This window comes from Hemibagrus wyckioides, linkage group LG23, assembly GCF_019097595.1.
Source record: "Hemibagrus wyckioides isolate EC202008001 linkage group LG23, SWU_Hwy_1.0, whole genome shotgun sequence".
In the NCBI taxonomy this organism is placed as follows: domain Eukaryota; kingdom Metazoa; phylum Chordata; class Actinopteri; order Siluriformes; family Bagridae; genus Hemibagrus; species Hemibagrus wyckioides.
This window is the reverse complement of record NC_080732.1, coordinates 5,924,854-5,943,426: the sequence shown is the minus strand read 5'-3', so window position 1 is coordinate 5,943,426 and position 18,573 is coordinate 5,924,854. Positions and strand designations below refer to the sequence as shown.

The 18,573-nt window shown below is 38.5% G+C and overlaps 1 protein-coding gene across 6 annotated transcripts in view; it reads left to right on the top strand.

Annotated features, from left to right (window-relative positions):
• eya1 (EYA transcriptional coactivator and phosphatase 1) overlaps positions 1-18,573 on the top strand; it is a 50,607-nt gene that overhangs the window by 15,362 nt on the left and 16,672 nt on the right. For all 6 annotated transcript variants that reach the window (XM_058376961.1, XM_058376956.1, XM_058376959.1 and 3 more), the window contains 6 exons: positions 1,498-1,611; positions 6,285-6,367; positions 8,356-8,542; positions 10,222-10,364; positions 10,780-10,863; positions 16,994-17,083. In XM_058376961.1, the coding sequence (XP_058232944.1) occupies positions 1,498-1,611; positions 6,285-6,367; positions 8,356-8,542; positions 10,222-10,364; positions 10,780-10,863; positions 16,994-17,083 (701 nt within the window). The remainder of the gene's footprint in view (positions 1-1,497; positions 1,612-6,284; positions 6,368-8,355; positions 8,543-10,221; positions 10,365-10,779; positions 10,864-16,993; positions 17,084-18,573) is intronic.

Below are 18,573 nucleotides of genomic sequence, written 5' to 3'. Positions count from 1 at the left end.
AAAAAGCCCTGACTTTCTGGATGGATTCTTTTTTTTCACTGATTTTGTACAATTCTTTGGTCTTACACTTCTTTCTAGCAGCACTGGTTGCTAAGCAGCATAACAGATAAAGGGTCCATGGACAGAACAATGGCTATGGTGCAAAAATTTTATTGGCTAGAAACTTGGCACATTAATAAAGAATTAAATCACTGATGCAGAGTCACAGTCGTCCGTGACTTCAAGCCAATCAGGATTCAGAACCGAAACGATCCCTTTTCCAAAACAAATTACGCTATGAAAAGCTAATGCACCTTAAGCTGTATTAGTGCTGGAATTTATATAAGAAATTGTTTGTACCAAGAACTAGCTAAATACCTCATATACATAACAAAACGATGGATTTCCAACATAATCACTTTATGACATCACAACTCCAAGTCCGACCGAACCACAGGCTTGGATTCTCGTTGCATCGGACATAACGAGTTCTTAGCATTTCAATCCTTCTGCAGCGTGCACTACTTAGCAGAGCTCAATTGCACCGAAGCGGCCGTCTCTTCACGTTTCATGGTAATATACCTGACTATTTTCAAGAAAATCCCCCCACAGATATGCAGCAGCACTACACCAAGCTCTCAGCTGATCATTGAGATAAGATTAGTGTCGATGACTGTGTTTTTTATCTACTAAATTCTTGCTAGCCTTTGCGGTTATTTCTAAACCGTTTCGTTTTATGCTAGATAGACAGATGCGAGAGATTAGACAAACGGAGACCAAAACAAAATGATTTAGATTCTTGATGCATGGAACGTTTTTCTTTTGTCCCTGTGATGGAGGGAATTGAAAAGGCACTGGTATCATGATAGAATCTGGAAAAATAAAATGTCCCCAAAAAAAATAAAATTCCTGAGCATGATTTGAGCTGATCGAAGTAAAAGCAGTAGGTAAAATATGTGGATGAACTTTCACAGTAATACCAGTAATTGAACTCATCCCAGTTTACAGGATATTATCATGATATTTTATTGGAAAATCTGCATGTCTTTAGAGAAGGTTGGTGGTGTGAACAGAATAATGGGATTTTTTTCCTCACAAAATAAGGGGCCAGACCTAGGCTTGGCCTTATCCCGAATGGGATAACAGTAGTTTCCTCACTTATGTGTATATGTACCATGTGGATTTTTGGATACTCAGGGTTCCTCTAGGTTTCTTTTTTAATTAATGGTAGTAATAGGTTCTTCTTGGAAAGGTGAAACCTTTAGCGTGCTAGATGTCATTTTGTTGTTTCTAAGACAATGTTCTGTCATTTTAAGTCGATGAGACAAAAGCGTAAAATTGTAGAAGCCGCTATTTTAGCACTAATCAACCAAAGTGTTGAGTAATGCTTTTAAAACACGAAGAGACCCTCTGACTGTTTCTCCATCACGACTCAGACTCAGATATTTGTACTGTTTAAACTTGGACTATGCGTCACTGTTGTGGTGTCACTAACTGATTTAGGTCCATTGTGGGCAGGAATCAAGACGGAAAGTCAGGCTCAGTCTCCTGGACAGAGCAGCTTCCTCAGTTACAGCTCCAGCTTCTCAACACCCCAGACGGGACAAGCGCCCTACAGCTACCAAATGCAAGGTCTGAGTCTTCTTCTTCATCTTTTTCCTCTTCTTCTGTTCTTGTTCCCGCTTCAATGGAAAAGAGCTGTGGTTTTTCTGTTCAGTCCAAATGTGTCAATTACTCTAATAAATGAAATCACATGAACAAATACAAGCAGACAGAAACAGATTCACACAGACCCACACAGCAAATCGTCCCTATTTTTTTTTTCATTTCTGACTGGTTTCATTTATCATCCTTAGCTACGTTTTTATCATCACGTTCAAGTCAGTTTATCCCCGTAAAGTCTGTCTTTTTTTTTTATTTCCAAACAGTGGAAAAAAGAAAGTAGCCCTCTAATGACTCGCACTCATCCAGATGATAACTGTTTCAGTAATCGTGTCTTTCCTCCTTCTTCCTACATGATGTGAGGTTCGGTTTGTTGAAAATAAAGTCCATCTGGACTCCATCGCACGCTCTGGTGACAAGAAAACAAAGCCTCTGCGGCATGGAAGAGGAAAAGAAGCAGCAACTGAAAAGTCAGTGTCTCCTCTTGAGGGGAAATATTAAGTGAAGACCAGCAAATAAGTGCAGTTAGGAGTGTGGAGTTAGGTAAAAGGAATGGGGGATTGAGGAGGGTGGAGGGGTTTGCAAGGTTTTTGCCCCAGGGAGGGTGGGGTGTTGGGTGACCAGGCCCTTTTCCCCAGCATGAGGCAATTCTTCATGGACAGGAGGGAGTTTAAAAATGGCCTTTCATGTGGCTCGGCACTCCATCCACAGTCCACGTCTGTCCCTTTTATGACTTTTTGAACTGTAGGTTTCGCTAATTCAGTGTGCAATAGGAGTCTGAAGTCTGAGGAGAAAGTTCACGGTTGGGCTCCTTCCAAAGATCCCACCCCACCCCATTAACAAAAGGGAGAAAGACATTGGCACACTTTTGGTGAGCGTCTAGGAGATGTTGAATCAGGAGATGTTCCCGAAACCGTCAACTAGCCATCGTCAATTGTGTTTAGAACTGTCACTTGCACTTGATGTGAATTCTACAGTAAAGAAAAAACTATTTAGTGACATTATTGGGATCTCCGCATTGCTAAACTCAGCATTAACGATTAAAGTTGCAGGTTAGATTAAATTCATATTAAAACCCCAGACTTGAATGAAACCCCAGAGCACTTAATTCACTAAATTCAGTTCATACTCTATTTGAATCTGAATTCCAGAATGAAATTTCCCATTTAAATCCTGGAAACCAATTTGAATTTCATTGATTTGAATTCCAACTGCCGACTTAATGACGCTGGAACGTCGTTTTTCAGGGGGCAGCAGATTGATCAGAGGCTTTGAAATGCGAAGTCTATTGGATGGATTTTAGAAAGATCTTTTTTTTTTTTTCTACTAACCGGAACTATGAGCCTTTTCCTAGTCGCTGGCAAATACATGTAATGTGATGCTGCTTACTTTAACAAAATATTTCAACAAAATTTTGAAAAATAAATCACACAATGTGTGTGGATGAAATTAAAAAGACATTTGCAGGATGTCTTGTTCACCGGAGCGTTGTTGGCCATCTACCCACATCCAGCGTCAGCACCTGGTAGCCCCGCCCCTTTTTCCACTACGTAAATGTACATGGTCATTCCCAACTTTATTTTTTTTTTTTATCTTCTTCTTGTTGGAATTTGCAATGTGAACAACAGAAAATTTGCAATAGAATATTGTAGAAGTGTGGTGTTATTTGCTTACAGCTGAAAGTAAATGTAGCCGTAATGAACTTGGATTTTATTGTGCTTTATAAGTAAAGGGGACTTTCCTGTTGAGCACAATACAAAAGAATGTGTCTTTACTTCATGAAAATTGCAGTTAAATTGTTATTGAAAAAAAATTAACAGCAAATGAATCTGCATGGCAGATTGAGAGAGAGAGAGAGAGAGAGACAGAGAGAGAGAGAGAGAGAGGAACAGCTGTTCATTAGCTTAAAGCCTGTTGATATTAGTTAAACTGGCCACAATGGGAACCAACTTCCTGGGAAAATATTTTCACCGTGACACGGTGTGAGAGAGAGTGTTCGAGAGGCATGTAAGCACAGTTTACTCTCACTCTCGCCTCTCGCGTGTTTAGACTCCGATGGCGTTTGTGAAATAAGAATAAATAAAAAAATAAAAAAAATTATTTAAAAAATTAAAGTATTAAAAAATAAACCTCGTCTGAGCTAGACGATCATCCGATTAACTTCTGGTTCCGTGGTCATATTTCTTCTTGAGGGAATGTCAGATGGATGTCAATCAAGTGTGCTCATTAGAATATCAGGCCATGCCCACTTTATTGAGAAAAAAAAAGAAAGATGGTTATAGGGCAGAGAGAGCATCACACTAAACTCTCTCTCCGTGTTCTCTGACCCTCTTTCTCTCTCTGTGTCTTTATGTCTCTCTCTGTGTCTCTCTTTCGGTCTCTTTGGTCTCCACCTCTCTCTGTCTCTCCTTCCCTCTCTCTCTGTTCTCTGTCCCTCTCTATGACTCTCTCTGTCTCTCTCTCTGTTCACTGTCTCTCTCTCTCTATTCTCTGTCTCTTTTCTTTCTATGTCTCTCTTTCTGTATCTCTCTGTTTTCTCTATCTCTCTGTCTCTCTCTGTTCTCTGTCTCTTTTCTCTCTCTCTCTCTCTGTTCTCTGTCTCTCTCTCTCTGTTCTCTCTTAGTCTTTCTGTCTCTCTCACTCTAGATCTTTAACATAACACTCATGTTTGGTATCCTAGAAATGTATATTTTTTTTATTTTTTATTTTTAAGAGTAATTAATTCAAGAGCAAGAATTCGCACACATCTATCTCAAACGTATAGAAACTTTATTATGTGTAAACTTTCTATACAGAGCGACTTTAATTAACTGCTTCCTGATCACAAGTGAAGTGAAGACAGATTTGTGTACTCATCAGCCTTCCAGTCGTTTACACACAACACTGGGACTGGTTCCGCCATTGTGAAGGTGATAATTGATTCAAAGAAAAAAAGAAAAAAGAAAAACGCCAACCCATCCTCCCATTCAACCCTCCTTGCTTCCTTCCTTCCTTTCTTCATCTCCTTCTCTTCAATCTACAGCCAAGATGAAATCACTGATAAGTCAAAGAAAAAGACACTGTTAGTCATCTCCCTACCTTTCACACAAACCATCACACGCTTCACGCTATAGTTTTAGCCTGAAGCAATGCGGCTTTCACGCATCAGAGTTTTTGTTTTCGTGTGCAAAAGATGCTATCGCATATTTCGGGCAAGGAATCGTTTCCTCTTGTTTTATTTTCGCTTTTCAGATTGCAAGCATCATTTGAATCTTTGAACGCTTATCAACTTACATCATCCGAGTGCCATATATTTTAAAAAGAAATCACAAATGCGTTCCGGTTATTTTAGCATCTGGAACCAGAAATCAGACATTTTATCAGTTCAATCTCTGAATGAAATTAGCAGTTTATCCGTTGCTTCGCTCATTTGAGTCTATATAGGTGTATATATAAACGACTGGATTGAAAGAGGTAAGAAAATCTGACACTATATATGGAAATAAATGACGTTGTAGTTTAACGGATGTGGAATTTGAACTAGAAAAGTGACGCACATGCTCAGCGTTGATATCTGGTCATGTGACGTTTGCATTAAAGGGGCCATTAGGGTTTTTTAATATAATAAATATACTTAAAATATACAGGTTTTCTTCACATTCTGTCAGATTAGATATCCACTTGCCAAAAATTGGTCTCTCTGACACTCTGAGTGCTTTAAACTGGAGAGAAAAACAAATGCTGTCCACCAAAATCCAGCTGTTCTGGATAAGGAAGTGCATCTAGTGACCTGGCAATCATATGTCCTATCTATTAGGGATGTAACTGAAGAAAAGGACATTATTCTGATTGATAGACACTGTATGCTAAATGAAAGAATTATTACTATTATTATTATTATTATTATTATTATTATTATTATTATTATCATTAAATAATACATGATAATACATAACTTATAGTAACTAACAGCAAGAGTAGCTTACACTAGCTAACAGTAATTGCAGGTAACGCTTATAGCTTAGAGTAGCTAACAGTAAGAGTAGCAACCACTTAAAATAGCTAACAGTAATAGTAGCTAACACTTACAGTAGCTGTCTGTAATAGTAGCTAACACATAGTGTATAGTAGCTATCAGTAATAGTAGCTAGCACACTAGCTAACAGTAATAGTAGCTAGCTATTAGTAACAGTAGCAAACACTTACACTAGCTAATATTAAGAGTGTATAACACATAACCTATAGTAGCTATCAGTAATAGTAGTTAACACCAGGATTCAGTGACGCTGTTCTACGAGTGTTGGATCAGAATATTTGGAGCATTAAACAGATACAGACGGTGTCATCCTGTTACACACCTACTGTCTAGACTGAAAGACACAAATCTGAGAGCACTATCATTCTAGTGTTGTAAGTTGCCATGTTTTTGGCGTGTGGCTTAATGGAAAGCACTGGGTATGGGGGAGGAGCTGGGAAGAGAGTGGGGGGGTGGGGTTATATGTCTGCAATGAATCCTGTCGAAGTTAAAGATGAAGTACGGTTCAGTTTTAGAAAATATAAAAGAAAAGGTTGATGCTTCGCCCAAGTCCATGTCAACTATTCCATCAGTTGAAACACACACACACACAAGCACAAACTCACGGTTATGTGTCCCTCTCTTCCAGGAGGCAGTTTTACAACGACATCAGGCCTGTACCCAGGAAGCAATTCCCTCACAAACTCGACTGGATTTAACAACACACAACAGGTAGAGCTATAATCCACTTTCCCTTGCCTCAGCTTGTTGTAAACGTACGTCCTTTAGCACTTAGCTTAGCCTATATGTCTGCATATGGAAGCCTTTACAAAACACGTGTACGGCTTTGGATTTATCCACGGCCAGGTAGCCAAGGTCCTCTTTTTTTTTTTTTTTTTTTACTAGTTTCATTTCCTTTGTCTTTTAGCATCAGCCGTGGGATCTAGCATAACCCAAACTGGAAACTTTTATAAACCATCAAGCTTTTTACGGCACTCAAGTCAGCCCTAATATATTTAGGCTCGTCCCAGCCAGCATAGGCAAAACACAGGTGCTAAAACTTTTACCTTTTGCACCGCGGCTATATGGCTAAGGTTGCTAACGTGAAAAAAAAAAAAAAAAACTCATATACTGTACGAACACACCAGGAGGCTATACAACACAGATAGCAAACGGCTTTAGCCTCATTTTTTTCCGTCATAAACAGTGCACGATGACAGCGTATCTTCTTTAAAGGTTAAGGCTAGCATGGGTTGTTACATGTCAGCATATGCAAACCGTATTTTCCTGGAACACTAACTGAAACATGTGTGTCCTTAAATTTCATCCACATGATAGGAATCGCTCCAAAACGTCTAGCCTGCTGTAGAGCCAGGATTATCGCGGTGATATTCTCACATATGCCTTACGCCACGAGGGCAAAAGAGAAGACGAAAGACAGATCGCTTCCCAGATGTAGCACATGACAGACATGTGTTCACGTTTACATATTATGTGAGGAAGTAGCTGTGTTTGTAGAGTGTTTCAATCATGTATCGTGTTACAGCCATGCGGCAAGTATGTGTGTGTGTGCTCCTCTGCTATAAATATAAACTACATTGGTATATGTAGAAATATTAGCATAAGCCTCCTTTTCCACAGACATACGCAAAACACAATAGATCTGTTTACGATTAGCATCAATTCACAATTAGTAGCAAATCCCTGAAGCTAAAAGCAGCTAATAATAGCTAAGACATACAATATAGCAGCTAGAGGTAGCAAATAGCAGCTAACACTCGTTGCTTAATGATGCTAACAACCATAAACAGTAGGAATGTAGAGCAGATTAGAGATAAAAGCTAATAACTTGAATAATAGTAATAGGTAATAGTAGCTAAAGCTTGGTGTTAAATAGCAGCTAGCAGTAGCTAACAATAGACAATAATAGTAGCTAAAACTTAGAATGTAGAGTAGCTAACAATAATAGCAGCTATCACTTACGGTGACTAGCAGTAACACTCATACGTTAGAGTAGCTAAAATATCATAGTAGCTAACACTTAGAGAATAACACTTATACTTTAGAGAAGCTAATACTTATAGAATAGAGTAGCTAACACTTACAGAATAGAGTAGCTAACAGTAATAGTAGCTAACATTAAATGTAGCTAACACTTATAGCATAGAGTGGCTAACGGTAATAATAGCTAACACTTATAGTTTAGAGTAGCTACCAGTAATAGTAGCTAACACTTATAGCATAGGGTAGCTAACAGTAATAGTGGCTAACACTTATAGAATAGAGTAGCTAACAGTAATAGTGGCTAACACTTATAGAATAGAGTAGCTAACAGTAATAGTAGCTAACACTTATAACATACAGAAGCTAACAGTAAGAGCAGCTAACACTTATAAGTTAGAGTGGCTATCAGTAATAATAGCTGACACTTATAGCACAGCGGAGCTAACGGTCGTAGCAGCTAACACTTATAGCTTAGAGTAGCTAACAGAAATAGTAGCTAACCCTTACAGTAGCTATGAGTGATAGTGGCTAACACTTATAGCTTAGAGAAGCTAACAGTAATAGTAGCTAACACATAGCTTATAGTAGCTGTCAGTAATAGTAGCTAAGACTTATAGCATAGAGTAGCTAACCTAGCTACATTATAACACCAGCATTGTTAAGTGCTATAAAATAACACAGTACACATGTTTACCCAGTCGTGTTTGTGTGTGCAGGATTACCCATCCTACCCTGCGTTTGGTCAGGGTCAGTACACGCAGTATTACAACAGCAGCCCATACACGTTGCCCTACATGACCAGCAACAACACGAGTCCTACTACGCCGTCCACCACGGCCACCTATACGCTGCAGGAGCCGCCGTCCGCCGTCACCAGCCAGGCTCTGACCGAACAACCAGCAGGTGACATGATAACGACAACATGATATTGACCTCATTATTACCTCAGACAAAGGACTCTGTTTATGCGACTTCCATTTTGATGACCCAAACAGAGCTTTAGTCGCAGGTCTATTGCCAGAACACCTTCATTATATAAATATATTATCTGACCTGGAGATCGTACAGCAAGGACCATTAAGATACTTACTGTTACTGGATATCATATATGTAATATAATAACAGCTTTTATTGGAAGCTAACACTTCTATGTTAGAGTAGCTAAAATATAATAGGAGGTAACACTTATAGTTTAGAGACGCTAACAGTAATCAAATGTAACACTTATAGAATATAAAGTAGCTAACACTTATAGCAAAGAGTAGCTAACAGTAAGTGTAGCTAAGAGTTATAGCATAGAGCGCTAACACTTATAGCATAGAGAATCTAACAGTAGGAGTAGCTAACACTTACAGCTCAGAGCAACTAACAGTAAGCGTAGCTAACACTTATAGCATAGAGTAGCTTAAATTAAGAGTAGCTAACACTTACAGCATTGAGAAGCTAACAGTAAGAGTAGCTAACACTTATAGCATCGAGAAGCTAACAGTTAGAGTAGCTAACACTTATAGCATTGAGAAGCTAATAGTAAGAGTAGCTAACACGTATTGCATAGAGTAGCTAAAAGTAAGAGTAGCTAACACTTATAGCATAGAGTAGCTAATACTTATAGCATAGAGTAGCTAAGACTTCTAGCTTAGAATAACTAAAAGTAAGAGTAGCTAACACTTACAGCATTGAGATGCTAACAGTAAGAGTAGCTAACACTTATTGCATAGAGTAGCTAAAAGTAAGAGTAGCTAACACTTATAGCATAGAGTAGCTAACACTTATAGCTTAGAATAACTAACAGTAAGAGTAGCTAACACTTATAGCATCGAGAAGCTAACAGTAAGAGTAGGTAAGCCTTATAGCATCGAGAAGCTAACAGTAAGAGTAGCTAAGCCTTACAGTAGCTATGTGTAATAGCATGTAACACAGAGCATAGAGTAGCTAACAGTAAGAGTAGCTAAGACTTATAGCATCGAGAAGCTAACAGTAAGAGTAGCTAAGCCTTACAGTAGCTATGAGTAATAGCATGTAACACAGAGCATAGAGTAGCTAACAGTAAGAGTAGCTAACACTTACAATACAACAACTCATGAGATTGTAGAGCATAGATTATTAAGATACTTACTGGATATCATATATGCAATATAACAATAGCTTTTAATTGAAGCTAACACTTATAGCCTAGAGTAGCTAACGCATAGCTTAGAGTAGCTAACAATAATAGTAGCTAACACATAGAACTTACAGTAGCTATCAGTAATAGCAGTAATAAATAAATAAATAAATAATAGCTTTTACACAATGATTCCTCACATGAATTCATTTCCTATGATTCTACTTTTAGTTAAAAAGTTCTGGCAGACATTTTGTCCTGAGCAGAAGAAGATTCAGGCTGAAGTCGAGCTCTCCAGACCCTCATCCAGACTTTATAGCCATTAGCGTTGAATAAACGGTATCAAGGGTGTAAGAGGATCAGATAAACGGATTCAAGCCGCATGGCGGACGGGTTTTGAAGGTGAAAGCCTTTTTTCCCTTCTTCTTCTTCTTCTTCTTTTGATACACTTTTTTTGTGTGTGTGTGTCTTCCTGCAGGAGAGTACAGTACAATCCACAGTCCATCAACCCCCATTAAAGATTCAGATTCGGATCGATTGCGTCGAGCCTCGGATGGAAAGTCACGTGGCAGAGGAAGAAGGAACAATAATCCGTCTCCACCGCCGGACTCTGACCTTGAGGTACTGCGCAAACTTACTTTCTGGTTCTGGGAAATTTCAGCAGGAATGAACTCGGATTGTTTTAGTAAAACGTCATGCGCGAGTAACGTTTATGTATAACGTTCTGATATTTTTCATTTTAGCGTCAGTGTTAAACCTGTGTCTTTTCTATGCTTTGTATATTTATATTTAGCCTAAAATTGAAAGCTGCATCAGATTATTGATTTCATATCCCCTAGCATGTTAACATATCTTGCTTAATTAGTTGCTTATTATCGATCGTGTTAATGCAGGAACTGGGAGGTTTTTTGGTTTTTTTCCCCTCCATTTCCATCCATGCCACCTTCTCCCTTGGCCCCTAAACCCCAGCGCCCTCTTTATTGACAAGCGTCTCGGTTTGCACGCCTCATTGATCTCCTTCTCCGTTCCCTTGCAGCGCGTGTTCATTTGGGATTTGGACGAAACGATTATCGTTTTCCATTCCTTGCTCACGGGGTCTTACGCCAACAGATACGGACGGGTGAGTGATTTAAAAATGAATGACAGGATAAAAAATAAATTAAAAAATCGGTGAATGTTGTATTGGAAATATGAAATAAAATGTTTGAGTATACACAACTCTCAGGGTGTTATGAGTAGAGGTGTTAGTTAGCGAGATGACGTGTAGGAGAAACTGAAGTACGTAAATTGTATTCAAGTCATGCTTTAATACGGTTGTTTTGCCTTAGCAACTAATCAGATACAAGAATTTGTGATGTCACAAAATGTTAAATGATTGAAATCATAAGTCAAAAAGTTTAATCCCGAGCTATGTGTTCCATTTTTACATTGATCCACCAATCAGAAAACAAGTACTTGTGATGTCACAAAATGTTAAATTATTGAAATCATAAGTCAAGAAGTTTAATTCTGAGCTGTTTGTTACATTTTATTTTTACATTAATCCACCAATCAGAAAACAAGTACTTGTGATGTCACAAAATTTGATTGAAATCTGCTCTAAATTTTCATTTCGAGTTTTATTACATTCTTGCCTTAATCCACCAATTAGAAACGAGTACTTGTGATGTTACAAAACTGGCCAGTTATTTGAAACCAGTTGCAAAGTTTCAGCCTTACTGGCTTGCTAACTTGCTCCACCAATCAGAAACAAGCACTTATGATGTCATAAAATGTCAAATCTGCTGTAAATGTTCATTTCGAGTAATTTTACCTTCTTGCCTTAATACAGAAACAAATACTTGCGATGTCACAAATCTTCAAATGATTAAAATCGAATAGAAATTTTTATTACATTCTTGTTTTAACACACCAATCGGAAACAAGTACTTGTGATGTCACAAAACTGGCCAGTTATTTGAAACCTGTTGCAAAGTTTCAGGCTGATTTTTTTGACTTGCTCCACCAATCAGAAACAAGCACTTGTGATGTCACAAAATTTCAAATGGTTGACATCTTCTAGAATTTTCCGTGCCAAGTTTTATTACATTCTTGCCTTAATACACCAATCAGAAACATGTACTTGTGATGTCACAAAACTGGCCATAGGATTGAAATCTGCTAGTTTTTTATGGCATTTTGTAAAGATAAAAAAAACAACAACTGTTTCTGTATATTGTCTCGATAAAATCCTGAAGAGAGCTTTAAACAAAAATTCCACATTCCTTCAACAAGCTGCTCCCACTGCTGCTACAACACTACACAATGATACGATGTCATCCTCTTAACAAAGAGACAGCGAAGCACTGAATCCCGTCATATTAAGCGAATTTGTTGCAACGTTCCAAGACCAGTTTGACTAATTGTTTCCTTTTTTAATCGTCCCGACGAGGCCTGAGAGGAATGCGATTTGGCCTGCAGCTGTCTGAAATATGTGACCGCAAAACAGTTGCACTGAGAATGTCACTTCACACTCCTTAAGCGTTTTTTTTCTTCTTCTTCTTCTTTCGCTTTCCTGTCCTTCATTGTTAGTTTAATGAAGTGCTTTCCAAACCTTCCGCTCTTAGCGAGATTAGCCTGGTACTTTCCGGGATTGTGAAACAGACAGATGGCTAACACGGAGCACAGTCATGTTATGGTCATGAGAGTGTGTAAAGGTAGAACCATCATGGAGTTAAAGCATAAGTGCTGGACGGACTGTTACAGAGACTAATAAACAAGCTAGCGGTTTCAGCCAGAGAACTGTTTCTGGTACCCTATAAAACAGCCTGAGCTGACATCATGCTTTAATATTTAATATTTAATGGAAGCATTGTGAAGTTTGGATTATTTGGACCGGTTCTCATGCCTTACTGATTGATCGCATGCGTTTATTTGACTTGGACTGACTTTCAGCAGATTAATAAACTGAACGGAATTAAAAAAACAATGCTTTTTGCTTTGGGTCTAATGACTGTGTTGTGTAGCTGTGCATGTGCATGTGTGTGTGTGTGTGTGTGTGTGTGTGTTGATGGAGTCGTTTCGCTCTCTTTGTTCCTGCTGCGGGGTGTTTGATGGCTGCGGTGTTTTGTTTTAGAGCCTAGAGAGCTTTGCCCCTCGACCCTTAACTCTGTTTATTTACTTTGTCTTTGCTGTGCATGCTGGGAAAAAAAGTGAGCCTCTGGGCTTCAAACACACACACACACACATACACACACACACACACACACACAGTTCAAAGTAGGTTTATTACCATGACCATACCAAGATACCATTCAAAGATGCTGTAGTGCTTTGTACATGGAGCTAAAAGCGCCTCAGTCGAGGCACACACACACACACACACACACACACACTCTCTCTCTCACTCTCTCTCTCTCTCTCTCTGTCAATTCTACACACACTCTGCTGCTCTCACGTAGCTTAAATGTCCATCTGTTATTTCAGTAAATATCTAATATATTTATCTTTATTATAAACTCCCATGATGCATACTTACACACATTACAGACAATTTCTTTAGTGTAATCAGCACAATTCTCACCACCAGTACCAGAACTCTTATAACACCTCATACTAAAAAAAAATACAATAATGCCGTATTGCTATAAAGTCTAATGATTACACACACTGTGGTACTGAGATGTTAAAGAGGGGGGAAAAAGAGACGCTTGACTGTTTCTTCATCAAATTTATGACTGCTTTGGAGTCAGTAAGTCTTAACGTACATCCGCTGGAGGAAGGAATAGAGGAAAGAAACAAAACAAACGAAAAGAAAAGACCAGAAGAAATCTGAGAGGAACTGAAAGTGTGGTGTTTATTTTTTTGTAATGCATTCAAAGCACACTTCATTTTTTTCCCGTTTTTTTTTTTTTTTTTTTTTTTAATATATCTAATATTGCTAATTACGAGAAGATTTGAGTTAATATACAATGTTTTGAAAGAACAGAAGAACCTGAAACGAACCTCCGGCTTTCAATCACGAGCCGCTGCATAAAACGTGCTGCAGCTTTCCGACGTTTTATTTCTCGAAATATTTCCAGTCACTTAAATAAATCATGCTATGAAACACAGATGAGTTGAGAAAACACACTTAGAACATTCGGATTGTAGAACGATGGAGACGGATGTATTCTGAGTTGTTATAATGTCTTATAACAGAGTTGGAACAGAGCTACGATGGGAGCACCCCCCCCCCCTCGCTGAAGGCACACTATAAATAGAGCTGTATTGGAAAAGTGCACTGCTGTGGTTATCAGTTATCCTAATTGGCATAAAGGCAGCTCACTTCCATAAAGCTGATGGCTGAGACCAGCTGTGTGACCATCAGGGTTTTAGGGTGTGCCTCTCTATGTGTGTGTGTGTGTGTATGTATGTGTGGGGGGGGTCTTGGGGGATTTGGCGCTCTGCTGATGATGGCTGATGGGTAAAAACAGGTGGAGCACTGACAAGAGCAGAGCCTTTTGACCTTTTGGCCTCCTTGTATTCTTAACTCCTCCTGCTGAATGATTGTCTCGATTTAATTGGAGGGGATTCACCATGCCGCAGAAATGCACTTTACATTCCTCTCAGCACCAAACCCGTTTTTATTAACCGACGGATGCAAAATGCAGACGGGTGTAATGAAGGCGATGAGTAACGGGCTCATAAATAGACATTAGAGCAACGTGACTGTATCCTGATGTATTCAAATATTATACCATATGAGACTGTGTGTGTGTGTGTGTGTACAGTTAGTGTCTGAATGGTTTCAAGTCAACTATCAGGACTTTCCTTTCATGGACATTTTTTTTTTTAATTTTCAAGACACAAATGATAAGAAGGGTTGCAGTGTCACAACAGGATTAGTTTATTCTCAATCTATTTCCGCTCTCGGTTCATTTTTTTTGCGATGGACACAAAAACATGTCAGATTCATATTATGCTGCTCTTTCTTTATGTCAAAGGTTAAGCACTTCTAAATAATAAAAAAAAACGAAAAGAAAAGCTCAAACATCTCACACAGGTTAAATATGCTTAAAGGAGCTAGTTTTTTATTTACTCAGACATTAATTTGACTTTTTGTGCCCTGAATAAACAGGGTTCTTATGAGGAATCTCGGCAGAGCAGACCTAGAAAGTATGAAAATTCAGACAAAGGTGTTGGGGACACATTGACGTTAGAAAAAGTCTCGTGATTCTAGAAAAAAAGACTCGTGGCTTTAGATAGTCCTAAATTAATTTTTGTTGTTATTTATTTATTTATTTCATTTTTTATTTTACATTTTTTAATTAATTAATTAATTATTTTTTTTTATTTATTTAAAGAAGGAAATCTGCATAATTCATATAACTTAGTTAGTTTTTATTTTATTTTTTTAAATAAGACAGAAAATAGACAATTAAATAACGAATTAAACTAAGCACACGCTTAATTAACGAAGACGAAATGCGGAACTGACTCTGTGTGTGGTTTTCCTGCCCTTAAATCATTTTCATTGTTGAGTGTGACACGCAATCAGGAGAAAAGCTCAGGTGATTCTTCAGGTAGCTTTACATTTAATCCCCACTGCTGAACACACAGACTCTCTCTCTCTCTCTCTCTCTCTCTCTCTCTCACACACACACACACACACTCTCACACACACACACACACTCACACACAGACAGGAACAAATCCTCTCCTTCACCTGCTCTCCTCTCACTCTCTGTCTTTTAATAAAGAGCTCAGAGATTAGGAACATGAAGCCCCGAGTGAACGATGATGACAACAAAAAAAAACAGTTTAAAAGGAAGTGATTGATTAATGTCTGAATCCACATTTAATAAGAACTGCAACGACTCCAGCTTTGCGTCAAATACAATTATGAGGAAGCGAATACAGATCCAGACGTAAACAACTGAAGTGAGGTTCGATTGTATTATTCTGTTGCTATCTGTGCTATAAGACATGCTTTTAATCCTGTTCACTTTAATTATGTAACTGAAAGGGATATTTTGAAGTCTGATGTCTATCGTAATATTTATCATAAAATAACCATGTCCATTTTGCCTCTTTATGATATTAGGGATATTAAGTAAAAGCTTCAGCATTTGTCTGGGGCAAAAAAGGCATTTTTTTCTCAACTGGGTTTTGACTGAGAAACTCTCAAAATGCAGCAGTCAAGTGCAGAGTAAACCCAAGGTGGACTGTAAATGGAGGTTTTATGGTTTAACAATGAGAAAATGATGGTGCAGAAAGTGAAAGCATGTGAATTGTGTGTTTATGATAGCAGAATGGGCTTCGGTTCATCTCAGTGCAGACTTTTACAGCCCACACAGGGATAATATACACTACAGCAAAACAAAACAGCAGGTTAACCAGGATATGCAACTAGTAATGAGGATCAGTATCATTTTCATATGAAACGCAGCATCAGTACTGAACTGTATATGACACCGTACAGTCGGAGCTAGTTAAATCCATGGGTGGCTGGAGTTTTTTGACAATTCTTTGTGAGAAATATCTCACAAAGTATGTTAGTATGGATATTTCCGGGGCAGTTCCTGATGTAAAAGAAAAAAATAGCTAGGTACCTAAGAAAATGGGTTAAAGACTTAAAGAGTTCAAAGCCACTCCTATTTTCATATATGGACTCAGTGGGACACACGGATGCTTAAAATAGACTTGATGCGACGCCTACATTTCCATATATGGACTCATTGTGACACCTTAACCTCCATATATGGACAAAATGTGACATGTACATTTCCATATATAGACTCAATGTAACACCCACATTCCATTTATGGACTTAATGAACACCTACATTTCAATATATGGACTTATTGTACACCTCTATCTCCATATATGGACTCAATGTAACACCTACATTCCATATATGGACCCGATGAACACCTAATATTTCCATATATGGACTCTATGTAATACCTACATTCTATTTATAGACTCAATGAACACCTATATGTCCATAAACGCACTTAATGAAGTCTCAAGACTCAATGACTCATTGAACACCTTTCTCCATATATGGACTCAATGTAACACCTACATTTCATTTATGGACTCAGTGAACACCTATATTTTCATATATGAACTCAGTGTAACAGGTACATTCTATATGTTCTCAGCATGATAAGCTTTGTGAGATTTCCACTGAGATTTGCAGATGGATCCTGCATGATTGTTTCCATAATGGTCAATCAATTATATTTTGTTATTTTACATAACAATCAATGTTTCATGTTTTCCAGGATCCACCGACGTCTGTTTCGTTGGGACTGCGAATGGAGGAGATGATCTTCAATTTAGCAGACACACATTTATTCTTCAATGACTTAGAAGTAAGTGCTCAAGCGTTTAGTTTTTTCCTGAGCTAGTTTCTTTTGAACTCAGTAATTTGTCTGGCATCCATCCATATTGGAATAGAAATGTAAAGTTAAGCATTTGTTTGTACCTGTAATGAGAACATTTAGAACAAGACCAAGAACAAGTCAAAGTGTTGGTGTGGATCCGGAGAACATTTTCTGGCTCCATTCGAAAAAGTAGTTGTGTTTGGATATTCTTTTGGCTTGTTTAGATGAAATTTGCTTCAGCTTGGTAAAATAAATAATAGACCAAAACCAGCTACGTTGACTTTCTGTGACAGAAAGTAAATGTTGTTGCCTTCTAAACAAAACATTCCATCAGCAGTGTTAGCATGTTTTCTTGAAGCCTAGTCCTGAAGTAAAAGTTGTTATATAATGACTAAACCTTGGTCTAAAGCAACTCATTTTACTTCCTGTCAGTGGAAAATGGGTGACTGTTGCCTCGCGCTAAAAGGTCCCATGGCTAACTAGCATAAAAATACTGGCAGTCTATAATAGAAGAGTGTAGATATATTTTGTTCAGCTTTGGTTGTTTACTTTAAAAGAATATTTTAGTGGTCCAGAAAACGCCACCCGCAGACTCGCTCTTTCTTTTTTTACCGCAAACCTTGTTCCAAACCTAGCTCAATTTGGTGTAAACCCTGGCAACCCTGCGTATGTGTCACATTATGAGCGAGTGCAGTCCTGGGAGAGTAAAATGGCAGCTTGTGTTTTCCTACCTCCTAAAACTCCCCCTAATTCTGCGCTAATCTTAGCGTACTTTCGTTACCATAACATGTAAAAGCTCAATCCCGAGACTGAAGATAAGTCACAACAGACTGTATATGTTACATTAGGAGCACGACACATTACGAACACACATGCGTGATAAGTCACAACACGGTGTACAAGCTCCATTATGAAGCTTAGCAGCAACAAGCGTTTAATGGCAGAAAAGTTCCTGAGCCGTGATGTATGACCTCAGAGCCCGAGGGATATGATGAATTTTACATGTCTTGTCAGTCTCTCTGTTCAAAACGCCCCAAGACCACTTTTGCCCCCATTCGCCCCTCCCCCCTCCAACCCGGGCAATTTGTCAGTGTCTAGTGTTTCTCTATGTACTCTGAGTGTCTATGTGTCATGCTGTGATGCTATTCGCCCCTCTCGGTCATGGTTTGGAGCGACCCCCATTTTCCTGATTCGTGCAGAATGGTGTAAAATCTGCCCCCAGGGGCAATTACTGCACGGGTGTCTGTCTGCTTTACCCAGTAAGGGGTAAAATGCTGGCTGGCTGCGTCAAATTTGCCTTCAATTGGTAGCATGATAAGAGTGTTAGCTTACATCCAGGTATTCTTAGCAATTACAACTACAAAAAACTGCAAAAGTTGACCCTTGAGTCGGTCACAGAAACACTGCTTGTGGATGTGTTTTAAACCTATGTCCTGTCATTCAGGTTGTTCAAGTCTTGCTATCATTGTTGCTAGGCA